Source organism: Peromyscus leucopus, chromosome 1 (assembly GCF_004664715.2).
Source record: "Peromyscus leucopus breed LL Stock chromosome 1, UCI_PerLeu_2.1, whole genome shotgun sequence".
NCBI lineage: Eukaryota > Metazoa > Chordata > Mammalia > Rodentia > Cricetidae > Peromyscus > Peromyscus leucopus.
In genome coordinates, this window is record NC_051063.1 from 60967275 (window position 1) to 60981903 (window position 14629).

The following is a 14629-nucleotide window of genomic DNA, read 5'->3' on the forward strand; positions in this document are numbered from 1 at the left end:
GATAAGTGGTTATCTGGCTTTACAGTCAGCTCCCTAACGTTGGGATTACACAGGTGACCACATGTGCTGTGTGTCCTGGGGGTTTGGACCCATGGGTAAGGACTTGGCTCCATCATCACAGACCTAAGGCTGTGGGTGCTCCACCTGCTCCTCTCTCCCCTGAGCTCCTGGTCGCTGCTGAACTTCATGTGTCTCCATAGACAAGCCTTCCCCAGGCGTGACTGGGTTGCAGTTGCGTGGAATGTTCCTTTCCAGACTGGCTTCACCAAAATATGAGAGACTCCCCCTCCTCACCTCCATACATACCACCACCGATCCTCCAGAGACATCTGCCAGACACCCTGCAGTTCATTCAGTCTGACACTCAGTGAAGGTGGCCTCCGAACCTAAGAGGTGAAGGCCTCACAACGTCACCTGCCAACCCCAAGTAATAAGCTGTCACCTACCTTGTGACTAGTCAGCTGTGAATCCAGGGTCCCCATAGTCCTCCTCCTCAGCTTCAGTCGGTTTGCCAGGACCAGTTACCGAACTCAGGGAAACAACTGAGATGCATTCACTGGCTTATTAGTAAAGCATGCAGAGGCTGAGGCCCAGCCAGGTCTGCACGCCTTGCACGCCCAGCTTCAGCTACCCAGAACTTCCCAACTGTGTCCTTTGGCTTTTTTGTGGAGTTTTTCTTCTTGTTGTTTTGATTTTATTTATTGACATAGGGTCTTTTCACAGTCCAGTCTAGCTTCAAACTGATTATCCTCCTGCCTCAGCTTCCTGTTGGAATTGCACATGTGACCACCACAACCCACTTTCTTTGGTTTCTTTGAGCCTTCATGATGCAGGTGTGCTTGATCAGTCTGTGGACAGCCACTGATAGTCAGCTCAGCCTTCCATCCTCCCCTTTCGTGACCTTGGTGGCTGGAACTCTCTTGAGAAGCAGACCCCACTTCAAGGCTGTGCCCTCAACGGAACAAAAGGTGCTCCTTCACCCAGGAAATTCCAAACTAGTTAGAGGCTTTGTGTAAGAAACTAGAGACGAGTGTTGTGTAATTATTTCACAGTACCGCTGCTTCTCTTAGAAATCTGTGTTCTAAGTTTTTCGTGGCCTCATAGCTCATGTCTTTTTAGCACTGAGTAATATTCCATATCCTATTGTCTAGATGCACCCATTCATTTATCTGAATGGTGTCTTGCTTCCAGGTCTGGCAGTTAGGAATAGAGCTGCTATAGACAGCTGTGTGTGGGCTTTGTGTGGACCTAAGTTTTCAGCTCTTTTGGATAAATAACAGTGAATGTGCTTGCCAGATCATTCGGCAAATGAATGCTTATTTCTTTCGAAGCTTCCAACTGTCTTCTAAAGTGTTGGCACCATTCTGAGCTCCACTGGCCTTGAGAGAGTCCCCACTGCAGTGTCATCAGCAGAGTCTAGAAGACTCTGCCACCATCGTAGGTGTGGGGCTTATGGGAATTGGGTTGGGTTTACTTACTTTTGGGTATGTGTGCATGTTTGTGCAGCAGTCAGAAGAGGGAGTCCAGTCCCTTGGATCTTCAGTGACAGGCAGTTGTGAGCTACCTGTTATGGGTGCTGAGATTCAAATTTAGGTCATCATGGCTCAGCAGCAAGTGCTCTCCAGCCCCTGTGCTGTGTTGTATTTTATTTTGAGACAAGACCTTTCTTTAGCCCTGGCTGTCCTGGAACTCACTATGTAGAGTAAGCTGGCCTAGAACTCACAGATCCACCTGGCTCTGCTGTGTTTTAATTTGAGTTCATTGATGGCATGTGTTACCAAGCACCTTTTCATGACTGTTTTGGAGCTACTTTAAAGAACATTTTTTAAAATGTTGATCTCTTAGGGCTGGACAATGGCTCAGTGGTTAGGAGCACTGGATGCTCTTCCAGGTTCAATTCCTCACACCCATATGGCAGCTCACAACTGTCTGTATCTCCAGTTCCAGGGCAACCATCGCCCTTAACATACATACATGCAGGCAAAACACCAATGCACATTAAAAGAAAAATGTGGATCTCCAGTTGTCCGTTGCTACTTGTAGCAGTTACGTTTCTGTTCCTGTGATAAACCACCATGAACAAAAGCAACTTAAGGAAGGAGTTTGGGAGTGTGGTGCAGAGTGATGGCTTATGTTTCCAGAAGGGAAGTCCATAATGATGGGCGAGGCATGGCAACAGGGAGCCAGAGCAGGAAACTGAGAGAGCAAACTGGAAGTGGAGTGATTCTATAAACTCCTAAAGCCCACCCCCACTGATGAACTTCCACCTCCCCAAATGGCACCACCATCAGGGACCAAGTCTTAATTATCTCGTCTTAATTCTGCCTCATCGAGGTCCTTATCATCTCGTTCTTACCCAGCTAGTACTTCCCCACCTGACTCTTCCTCATCTTCCATCTCACACACACACACCCCCATTCTCTCTGGACAAAATCCTCCTTGTCCCTCTCTGTTCTCCATCTCTCCGTTCTCCCCAAGTCTCTCAGGAGTCCAGTTATAAACCCAAGCAATAGCAATCCCCTTGTTCCAGCAAGGTCACCAGGCTTAAATTCTTTGGAGTCATAAAGGCAGGTAAGAATTTTCCTCAGGCAGTGACCACCAGGTTTCCAGTGTCAATGGAGGGGTGATAAGAATCACATAGAGGGGCAGTAATTGTTAACTATCATTTGCAGTCCAAAAGGAAAGTGACTAATGAATTAACTAAAGGCTAAATTCAGGTAATATCTAAGAAGAGGGATCTTATGTGCTCAACTGTAATCTTAAATGTGATTGGTAGAAAATGTTAAAAATCTGTAAGTTGCTAGGTCAGTGGGAGAAAATAAAACTGTCTTTTTTCCTTTGGCTCCCATCTGTCCAAGCTATCTGCCGCTTTTCTGCAGGGTGGGAAAAGGTGTGCTCTGTTGCTAGGCAACCTGTGTACAGCTAGATGCCTCTGGTGATAGTTAAAGGGAGATCTGGAACTAAAGGTAAAATTTGAGATAGGAGGAAGTTAAGCTTAATTGGCACATCCGCCAGGCCTTCGAAAATGGGTAGTCTGGATGCTTAAGTCTGTTCTTTAGAGGGTACAGAGGTATCTCTGATAAGGTACTTTCCTTCATCTGGGAATGGACCTGGCCGGATGCTGCCAATGACGATAATTACAGGGAGGCTTGAATTGGGGTTCTGGCTGAGCATAGCTATTAGCACAGAAGGTTATCTAAATATTCGTAGAAGTGGTTAGATAAGGAGTTAAAGGTCAATGAAGTTAATAAGACTGTCAGAAAGGAGGGTCTGAGCTACGTTGTGTAAAGCTATTAACGTCCATCTGACCTAGGCGGTGTGTCCTTGTGAAATTTACCTTAAATCAGGAGACTAGTATGTGGACTGTTATTACTGTTAATCATTGAAAGTGGCTAAGGGAGATATCTGATTCCAGAGGAAGCCTTTCCTGAGGCAGTTCTCCAAATACCTTGAATGTGTATATCCAGAGAGTGATCAGTCCACACTGTTAGCCCTTCTCAGGGAAAAATCAATTGGGAAAACTATGAAGGCACACATGATTTTCATAACAGAAGACAGCTGATATATAACAAGCCAAGTAACACCAAAATCTTCTTGGAATTTGGCTTCCTCTGAAAGAATTCCTTGATCCCTTCAGGTAGTGACTTTGCCATAACCATCTGAGTTCTTATGATATATTTCTGTGTCCCACAGCAGTTCCCATTTTTTTCGTTTAGAAAAAAAGGAAAATGTTTAATTCTCTCTAGGGCAATGAATATGTAGATAAACTTAAATTTGGAGATGACATGAAAATGATATGTAATGATTAATATTGATATTTAATCAATATTGTATCAGTACTATATATATTTATAATCAATAGTTTATATAGATGACAGGCTGAGAATTAGTTTAGCCATCTGTTGGGTATAGTTATATATAGTTAGAACATCTCTGACCTTGTAAGGGAGCAGAGGAGTAACATAAAATCTATCATTAGCTAGTATAGCATAATATGGTCAAAAGTGTCTGAATACTATGATTGTGACTTGTCAAAAAGAAATGGTTAGTTTGGAACATTAACTCTATTAATCTTTGGTTAGTGGTATAAATTTGGTTAACCTGTATTTTAAGGAGGCACAGTTAAAGAGTTACCTGAGTTAGTCTGAGCACCTGTGGGACCAAGGCTGCAGCTGAAGCTTATCTAATTTAAATTTGTAATCAATGGAATATTAATTAAACCACTAGTTATGAAAAACAGTAATAACCTATGTCAGGGTATACATAGCAAGACTTACATACGGAACAGTTGTCATAAATACATAAGGAGAATGTCTGCTAGTACATACAATTCAGGATCATGGGCAGAATTTATACAATTAGTAATAGAACATTATTTTAGGGCAGTTCAGTCCCTAGGCTGGAGAGTTCAGTTCAGAAAAAGAGGTGACAGTGGGGCTGTAGAAGTCTCTCATGGTTATTTCCTGCTGATATGGGGGTGAAGCTGTGAGAGTCTTGAGGCCCGGAATGCAGTGGAAACCCAGGAAGCACAGGCTGTTTCAGGCTCTGTGAGATATGCAGTATAGCAGAGTTTTCTGCCTCATGGGCTAGAGAGCATGATGCAGGGTTGAGCCGGACCGGACCACACATCTGTGTGGGCCGGAGGATGGAATGCAGATCTGCAGCTAGACAGCATGTCCGTGGTCCAGAGGATGAAAATCTGTAACTCTTTAAATGATTAGAATTTCTGCTGGAAATAAATATAATTTGTATTCATGGTAGAACATGCAGCCAAGGAGTTTTAAAGAGGAAACCTTTTCTCTTATGTGTATCTATGGAATATTAAATGTGTGGTTAGCACATGAGAGAAGGGGATACCAGGCCAGGGAGAGGGAAGGCTCCTTTCCACCCCAGAGAAGAAAAAGAAATTTTGTAAGTGGGAGATAAAAACTGTAGTTAAGTTGCATTCCTCCCAGTCCTTCTTGGCTTGTGAGCATTGGCAAATTCTGATCTCCTAGAGCTTATAAGAACCTTCTTAATAGACAAAATCTTAGACATGTTAGCAGTATAACAGTGGTAAATTTTGTCAGAGCAAAATTATGAATCCTTGGAGTCTCAACAAAACATCAGGTGGCACACACCTTTAATCCCAGCACTCGGGAGGCAGAGGCAGGTATATCTTTGTGAGTTCGAGGCCAGCCTGCTCTACAGAGCGAGATCCAGGAAAGGCGCAAGGTACACAGAGAAACCCTGTCTCGAAAAAAGAGAAAAGAGAAGCCGGGCAGTGGTGGTGCACGCCTTTAATCCCAGCACTCGGGAGGCAGAGCCGGGCGGATCTCTGTGAGTTCGAGGCCAGCCTGGGCTACCAAGTGAGTTCCAGGAAAGGCGCAAAGCTACACAGAGAAACCCTGTCTCGAAAAACCAAAAAAAAAAAAAAGAGGAAAGAGAGAGAGAAAGACACTTTTAGGAGACCTGGGAGTTGCCATAAGTTTTTAAACAGGCTCTGGCTCTGAAGCTTGCATTGTTATTTAAATGAAGGTTGCTGGAGTGAGAAGTTTAGGGCTCAAATTAGCCCTTAGATTCCAATAGTTTTAGCAACAACAACAACAAAAAGGCTGTAGCAGGACACTGCTGCTTCTATGGAGAACATAGTGAACTTCATTAGCTCTAGTTTACATCTCAGGAGCTCTGATAGTGTGATAATATTGTGTTACCTCCTTACAAGACCCCAAAGAAATAACGGCAGGTTTCTCCCTAAAAGGGAGGAATTAGAATCTCTGCTGCTTATCATAGTCTGCCAGTAAATCCATTCTATAAGGTCAGCGGCTTTAAGAAGTCCCCTAAGTCTTTCCTTATGTTTTTTAGGAGGCCTTATGGGATTAAAATAGTCTGTTGCTTCCTTATCTAAGCCTGTAAACAGACTGGAGCTGACTGAAATGCCTTTTGTCTTAAGCCTGTGTCCTGTAACTTCTATCAGAAGCTCTTTCTCTTCAGACTCATTCTATTTGGGGGTGGGGGTGGGGGCGTAATTCATGGTTACTCACCGCTCCAAACTCGGGGAGTGGGGGGTTGGTGTCCCTGGGATCTGCAGCATCCTTCAGTGAGGACTAATTGTAGCTGATACTCCAGAGGTCTCCAAAAATCATACCTCACAAGAGTTGAGAGTTGAGCCTCTAACTGGGCAACCCTCTGTGAAGCGACACCTCTCTCCCTGGATATGCTCCAAACCTTACTTCCTATCAGTCCCCGAGTACCTAAACAGTTAAGTCTGTTCATGGCGCCAGGTATCGAGGACTGTGGGGGTCCAGCCCCTCAATAGTCCCCTCCCAGGGTCTGGGAAGAATCTACAACCAGCTGATAATTAATCTTTGATGAAAAGAAATGAATCTATGCACAGGAAACTCCTTTGTCCATACACTTTATTATTCTGTGTCAGTTCTCTCTATATAAGCTTCTATTCCCTTTTAGCTCCTTTCTTGCCTGACTTCTCTCTATATTCATCTACTGCTCCTTTAAGTTCTATCTTAATTCTCTCTTCTTAATTCTGCCTCATCTAGGTCCTTATCATCTCGTTCTTAACCAGCTAGTACTTCCCCATCTGACTCTTCCTCATCTTCCATCTCACACACACCCCCATTCTCTCTGGACAAAATCCTCCTTTTCCCTCTCCGTTCTCCATCTCTCCATTCTCCCCAAGTCTCTCAGGAGTCCAGTTATAAACCCAAGCAATAGCAATCCCCTTGTTCGAGCAAGGTCACCAGGCTTAAATTCTTTGGAGTCATAAAGGCAGGTAAGAATTTTCCTCAGGCAGTGACCACCAGGTTTCCAGTGTCAATGGAGGGGTGATAAGAATCACATAGAGGGGCAATAATTGTTAACTATCATTTGCAGTCCAAAAGGGAAGAGACTAATGAATTAACTAAAGGCTAAATTCAGGTAATATCTAAGAAGAGGGATCTTATGTGCTCAACTGTAATCTTTTTTTTTTTTTTTAAGAACATCGGAATTTTTTAATCCTTCTCTACAGGTTACCTAGACCACTTTTGATTAAGAAAACTGTAGAAAGTTAGTAACTGCCACAAGTGGACGCCAGGTGGTGGCCTGTGTCAATTTTCCAGAGTCCTGCTTTGCGGGGTATCTGTGTACGGCTCCAGGCTCTGCTCAAACTTGCTGGAATCACTCGGCAGATTTTAGTCCACAGGTCGCTTTTCCCATATTTCTTTGTAAACTCTTCAGCATTCTTACAGAATTTTTTTACAGTCCTTAGAGTATTCTTCAGCTAGGTCAGCCCGGAGTGGGTACTCAGGCTGGGAGGTCATTCACCGGTGCTATGAGGGACTGGATTACTTGGTCGGTCTTGGTGGCTGGCTTCTAGTTTTCAGCACTAATTACTGGCAGATAGACCTGCCCCTTCTCATCAATGTTAGGATGATAGATCTTGGTTTTAAATGTGGTCTTGGGTGGTTTGAATGAATACTCTGCTGGAAAGTTGATTTCAATTCTAAAGGTCCCCTTGTTGTACAGAGGGTTGTCCTTCATCAGCCTCCTGCTGACCGCCATCTTGGATCTGGTGCTGCTGCTTTCCCTCAACTGTAATCTTAACCGTGATTGGTAGAAAATGTTAAAAATCTGTAAGTTGCTAGGTCAATGGGAGAAAATAAAACTGTCTTCTTTTTTCCTTTGGCTTCCATCTGTCCAAGCTATCTGCCGCTTTTCTGCAGGGTGGGGAAAGGTGTGCTCCGTTGCTAGGCAACCTGTGTACAGCTAGATGCCTCTGGTGATAGTTAAAGGGACATCTGGAACTAAAGGTAAGATTTGAGATAGGAGGAAGTTAAGCTTAATTGGCACATCCGCCAGGCCTTCTAAAATGGGTAGTCTGGATGCTTAAGTCTGTTATTTAGAGGGTACAGAGGTATCTCTGATAAGGTACTTTCCTCCATCTGGGGATGGACCTGGCCGGATGCTGCCAATGACGATAATTACAGGGAGGCTTGAATTGGGGTTCTGGCTGAGCATAGCTATCAACACAGAAGGTTATCTAAATATTCGTAGAAGTGGTTAGATAAGGAGTTAAAGGTCAATGAAGTTAATAAGACTGTCAGAAAGGAGGGTCCTAGCTACATTTTGTAAAGCTATTAACGTCCACCTGACCTAGGTGGTGTGTCCTTGTGAAATTTACCTTAAGTCAGGAGACTAGCATGTGGACTGTTATTACTGTTAGTCATTGAAAGTGGCTGAGGGAGATATCTGATTTCAGAGGAAGCCTTTCCTGAGGCTGTTCTCCAAATACCTTGAATGTGTATATCCAGAGAGTGATCAATCCACACTGTTAGTCTTTCTTAGGGAAAAATCAATTGGGAAAACTATGAAGGCACACATGATTTTCATAAATCATGTATATCAAGCCAAATAACACCAAATGCTCCTTGGAATTTGGCTTCCTCTGAAAGAATTCCTTGATCCCTTCAGGTAGTGACTTTGCCATAACCAGCTGAGTTCTTATATTTCTGCGGCCCACAGCAGCTGTTGAAACTAACCTCCTGCTTTCTGTCTGCGGAGTGATCTCAGCCAGTCTACCTTAAAAATCAGTGTAGCCCAGGCTAACTTCTGTTCGCATTCCTTAGTCTCCCAAGTGCTGGAATTACAGTGTGAGGCCCAGTGTCTTGGTTTCTTTTGGCCTCTTCTGTGGTTGCTGTGCTATGGGCTTCCAAGTAGTACAGGTCAGAACACAGTGTTCCCGCCCAGCTCCTAGCCACACACTGTGGTCTCTTGTTTCTCAAGCTTCTGTTAGGTGTCTCAGCCATCTGCACCCTTGCACCTCAGTCTCTCGTCACTGAAGTCAGATTCACTTTGATGAGTTCCTGAGCATCCGTTGGTCCTGTCTCCTGTAGCTGTTAGATGTAGGTTTCTGGGCTGGAGAAATGGCTTAGTAGTTAAGAGTAAATTGAGAGTTAAAGGCGTGCGCCACCACCTTTTATCCCAGCGCTTGGGAGGCAGAGGCAGGCGGATCTCTGTGAGTTGGAGGCCAGCCTGATCTACAGAGGGAGTTCCAGGACAGGCTCCAAAGCTATACTGAGAAACCCTGTCTCAAAAAAAAAAAAACAAAACAACAAAAAAAGAGTAAGCTTGGTTCCCAGCACCACACGGGGACTCACAACGACTTTAACTCAGCTCCAGGGCATCTGATGCTCCCTTCTGGCCCCCGTTTATACCCTATACTCACATGGCAGGTGCATACACATGAATAAAAATGAACCTTTTTTTAAAAGTGCAGATTTCTGGTGTTCCCTTGAGCCCCTGCTGGTGGGTGCTGGCTGGGCTCAGTGGCCTGCCTTTCCAGAGCTCCCAAGAACACTGTCAGTGTAGGCTTCAGGCCACATACTGGCTTTGGTGCCATGATCTTTGAATGGATGAGCTTTTGATGACACCCACTTTTGTGGGGATGGGCCACCCATGGAGCCAGCTTTCCCCTGGACAAGATGGAGTGTGACTAGCCTCTGCGTCTTCTCTGTTTGAGAGTTCTAGTGGGAGGCCCAGCTGTTGACTGCTTACAATAGTGCCCATTTCGGTGTGGTCTCAGAGGGTTTGCAGGAGGTGCTCCTTGGGTACACTTTTCTCTGAGCCCCAGGACTGCCCTACTGGCTGCCAGCTCCCCATGTCAGCAGGAACTGAGGACAGGACGCTCTCCTATAAATTATTTTCCTGTGTCTTCGGTCTAGCTCCTCCTTCTAAAGACAATCTGGTGGCTTTCTGCTGTCTCATACGATGCCCAAGTATGCATGCAGTGCCAGCCTGCAAGCTGTCACCTGAGTTCTGACAAGTCCTTTCGGTGTTTCCCTGGACTCCTGCTGCTTCCTTTCCTCCCTTGGGATTCCTGGCAGAGGCCCAGCTCTGTCCCGCCCTTCTGGTCTCAGTCAATTTTAGGTGACTTCTAGTTGCAGTTGAACTTTCTTTTGGGCCGGCAGCTCAGAAATAATGACATGGAGACTTATTATTAATTATGGAAGTTTGGCCTTAGCTTAGGTTTTTCCCCAACTAGCTCTTTGTTTGTTTGTTTGTTTTTGTTTTTCGAGACAGGGTTTCTCTGTGTAGTTTTTGTGCCTGTCCTGGAACTCACTCTGTGTGTAGCCCAGACTGGCCTCAAACTCATAGAGATCCACCTGCCTCTGCCTCCCAAGTGTTGGGATTAAAGGCATGTGTCACCACCGCCCAGCTTAAAGTGAATTTTTTATTTTTTTAGATTTATTTATTTATTATGTATACAGTGTTCTGAATGTATGCTTGCAGGCCAGAAGAGGGCACCAGATCTCATTACAGATGGTTGTGAGCCACCATGTGGTTGCTGGGAATTGAACTCAAGACTTCTGGAAGAGCAGCCAGTGCTCTGAACCTCTGAGCCATCTCTCCAGCCCCCCAACTGTCTTGGAACTCTCTCTGTAGACCAGGCTGGCCTCCACCTCACAGAGATCCTCCTGCCTCTGCCTCCCAAGTACTAGGATTAAAAGCATGCTACCACAACTGGCTTCCTCATTTTTTTGTTTGTTTGTTTATGAGGCAGGATCTTGCAGGCTGGCCTGAAATTCATAGCATTTTTCTTGCCTCAGCCTCCCTAGTGCTTAAAGTAAAGGCACAAGCCACTGCACCCAGATTGCTTTTGCCTCTTCTGTATCCCCTGCCCCTTCACGTGGGGAAGAGTAAGTACCCTGAAGAGATCCACCTTGCTACTTCCAGGAACGCTGACAGCAGTGGCAGCCTGTGTGGCTCCCTGCATCCTTCCTGCCAGTGTCCCAAGCCCTCTGTCCTCCCTGGTGCCCTTGATCTGTCAGGTCATCTGCTCTTTGTCCGTCTTCCCTTTGCTCTTTGCCTTGTGCTCCTGTGATAGAGTGCAGACTCCAATGGCCTCACAGCGTGACACTGCTGAAGGTAACGTGCTCAAGACATTCATCCTAGAAGGGCGAGGACAGCCCTTTTCTCACCCCACATGAGTACAGTTGGAACATGTTTCACACCAACAGTGGGAGATGGCAGCTCATGGATCCTTCTCTGCAAGGCTGGCTTTGACCTCAGGGCACTGAGCGGTTCCTACCATCTGTGTGTGCTTGCATGAAACCTAGCCCATGTGTGGCTATCCTTTCTCTTAGGTATTGCTGGAAGAAGCAAAGGACTTGCTCTCTGACTGGCTGGACTCCACAGGTGGCAGCGAGGTGACTGACAATTCTATTTTCTCCAAACTGCCCAAGTTCTGGGAAGAAGAGTTCCACAAAGACATGGAAGCCCTGAATGTGAGTGTCTTGGATTGCCTCGTCCTTGCTTTCTTAGGCCAAGCCCTGCTTTCCACGTTCTGATTTTGGTAAAGCCACAAAGCCTGTGATCCACGGTGTCTTCATTTTGCAAGATCAGTGAGTGAACTTGAATGAGGGGTGAGGAGATACTTCTTCTCCTTGTTTTAGTGTTTTCATGTGTATTCCCATGCCTGGTGCTTAGGACTGCCTAGAAAAGACGTCAGAAACCTGGGGTGGAAGCCGGCTGTGGAAGCAGTCCTGTGTTCCTAGCACTCAGGAGGCAGGAGGATCTCAAGTTCATGGCCAGTCTGAACTGTGTTGTGTGATCCTGCCTCAAAAATAAACAGCCTTCCAGGCAGTGGTGGCTCACGCCTTTAATCCCATCACTTGGGAGGCAAAGGCAGATGGGTCTCTGTGATTTCTTGAGCTACAGAGTGAGTTCCAGGATAGGCTCCAAAGCTACACAGAGAAACCCTGTCTCGAAAAACCAAGAAAATAAAAGAATAAATAAAATAAAAAATGAACCGCCTTCAATCCCAGCACTTGGAAGGCAGAGGCAGGTAGATCTCTGTGAAAGACCCTGTCTCAAAAAAAAAAAAAAAAAAAAAAAAAAAAGATAAGCAAACAAATAGGATCAACTGGGTAGGCCTCCCAGAAGGCAGGACAGGTTTCTGTCACAGTCCTCATGGCTGCCCAGATGCCCATGCTCAGCTGTTTTAAGGCTCTTCCCCTGCAGGCATCAGACAGGGAAGACCAGATCTTTCTGTCTGCCATATGTCTATTTTCCTGCTGAAACATTTTTCCAGCCCTTACCTTTTATTTTGAAACAGGGTTTCGATGAGCTTTCCATGTGGGCCTTGAACTTGTGATTCTCCTGCCCTGGTCCCCCGAGTAGCAGGGATGCCACGTCTGTGCTGTCGGTTCTGACAGTCCTACACTTTCCAGGGAGTGTGCTCAGTGGAGGCTGAGGCTTTCAGACTGGCCGGGAGAAAGCGCTGAGATTCTGTCCCCGCAGGTTCTCCCTCCTGATGTCCTGACCCGGGTCAGCGAGTATGTACCAGAGATTGTGAACTTCGTCCAAAAGATTGTGGACAATGGTTATGGGTGAGCATGAGAAACCTCCCCTCCCCTGCCAGGCCACACAGCTCCATGGGAAGAGAGAGTCTAGGTGCGGAGGCCACACCTCACTCCTCAGCCCTGAACCTGGCCTAACTCTGCACTTCACTCCAGCTCTGCTGCAAGGAACTTGGATTGCTTTAAGGATGAAGCCCTTGCCTGGTTCACGACATACATAGTCCATGCCATTGTCACAAGCTTTGAAACTGGGAAAATTGAGTCAGGAAGCAAGCTGGAGAGGCAGAACTGGCCACAAGCTAGCTCCCAACAGCCATTCTCTGAAAGCACTGTCATGGTCCTCATGACTGCCCAGAGGCCCATGCTCAGGTGTCCTAAGGCTCCTCCCCCTACAGGCCCCAGGCAGGAAAGGACCAGGTCTTTCTGTCTGCCCTGTCTGTTTTCCTGCTAAACCAGCCAGGGTGTGGAACATCATGCCATCTGAGCAATGAGAATTCTTCTGAGTGGCTCTGGACGTTAATCAGGAATACCTGGTCTCATATCTGCTTGGAAGCTTGACAGTGATGACCATAGGTCTTTGGGGCCAGAATGGCATGATCGTAAGCTTGGACCCTGCAGGGCCCCAAAGTACCATTTAGACACTTTATGAGTGTGTGTCCTATTGGTGGCTGTGATTTCAGTGTAGACACTACCAAGCTCAGGGTTGCTGCTCTAGCATGTCTGACAACTGGAAGCTTTCCCACATCACTAACATTAGCCTTTCCAGAGGCTCCTTAAAGGGAGTTCTGGATGGGACCCTGGTGCTGCAGGCAGCCCTAGGCACCGGCTGACTGCATTCCCGGACCTGGCCTCAGGTCACTTCTCTACTTGTTGGCTGCACAGGCTAGAGAAGAGAGGAGTGTTCACAGTGCCTGCTACAGAGCTACCTCCGAAGAGACGGTGCTCCCTCACCCCTCGTGACCAATGGCTGCAGGGCAGCAGGAGACACTGGTCCAGCCAAGTGGCCAGCCTGGGTCAGAGAGGACACTCCTCTGTGCTAGAATATGTTAGAGTCACATGGAGAGCCGTGACAGGATCACAAAGTAGAATGCAGACAGAGAGAGGAGAAGGTGTGTCTTGGGGTTGTGCCATCGAGTGGGGATGTAATCAAATGGCTACAGTACACCAAGCAGAGGGTCTGTGAGGGACACCCTACCTGACACTGAGGCCAGCCACCTCTGCCTCAGGAGGCATCCCTGTTTCTCCTTCTCAGCTCATGAAACTAGGGCTTCTGGCCAGCTGCAGAAAGCAGAGGCTTGGTGGCCTTGGCCCTTGGCCCTTCCGGCCCTTCTTGCTTCCTCACCAGTGCTGTGGTGTATGTCTGAGACCCCTTTCCTCTTGTTTCCAGCTATGCTTCAAATGGGTCCGTCTACTTTGACACAGCCAAGTTTGCTGCTAGTGAAAAGCACTCCTATGGGAAGCTGGTGCCTGAGGCTGTTGGGGACCAGAAAGCTCTTCAGGAAGGGGAAGGTAAGAGCTCACAGAGCACATGCGGTGTGGAAGCAAAGCTAAGCTGCTCTTCCTCACTCACGGCCTGCACCAGGTCTCTACTTCTTGGTCATGGTGGGTGCCCATGTACACTCCACAGGCACATGGAGAGCAGGCTGCTTCCCCTAAAGGAGTCCCAGGACTTTTCTGCTCAAGACAGCATCAATTAAGAAACAGAGAGGTTAGCACTCACTTAAGAAACAGAGGTTAGCACTGCACTGTCCTGACACAGAGGCCCTGGGCCTTCAGCTGCTGTGACAGGCACTGGGCACAGAGGCCCTGGGCCTGGTCCTAAGCTGTTCTGATGGGGCACCTGACACGGGGGCCTCAGAGCCTGCCCTGCTGTGACAGTGTGTGGTTTAGATATGTGTGCAGTGATGTGTGTTTGGCGATCTTATTCCAAGTATTTTAAACACAGGTGTCAGTGTCTTCCTGGATCAGGCAGAACTGCATGAAAACACTTTTCAGAAGTCTTTACCCACTGAAGCTAAGGACAGTCTCACAAAACCCGAGGTTGGGAAAGCACACTGTTAAGATGAGGAGTAACTTTCATGCCAGATATATCTCCCACTGACCCCTTGTTTCTAGAGGTTGAACCAGCCATACAAATGTAGGCTTTGTATAGATATAGCAGCTGTGGCGCCCTTTCTAAAGAAATACCAGAACTGAGAAGCTCAACAGAAAACATGGAAACCTTGGCAAGAGAGAAGCTAAGCCAGTTTAGCATTGATCCCGGGCCCAGTGGTGGATAGGTGTAGTGTTCGGTT

General features: G+C 46.6%; 1 protein-coding gene and 1 pseudogene across 3 annotated transcripts in view; one reads left to right on the forward strand and one right to left on the reverse strand.

Annotated features, from left to right (window-relative positions):
* Nucleotides 1-14629, forward strand: part of Cars1 (cysteinyl-tRNA synthetase 1) — a 42899-nt gene that overhangs the window by 13235 nt on the left and 15035 nt on the right. For all 3 annotated transcript variants that reach the window (XM_028871046.2, XM_037208817.1, XM_037208818.1), the window contains 3 exons: nucleotides 11121-11261; nucleotides 12277-12365; nucleotides 13723-13844. In XM_028871046.2, coding sequence (XP_028726879.2) covers nucleotides 11121-11261; nucleotides 12277-12365; nucleotides 13723-13844 — 352 coding nt within the window. The remainder of the gene's footprint in view (nucleotides 1-11120; nucleotides 11262-12276; nucleotides 12366-13722; nucleotides 13845-14629) is intronic.
* On the reverse strand, nucleotides 6777-7613 carry LOC114694214 (annotated as a pseudogene).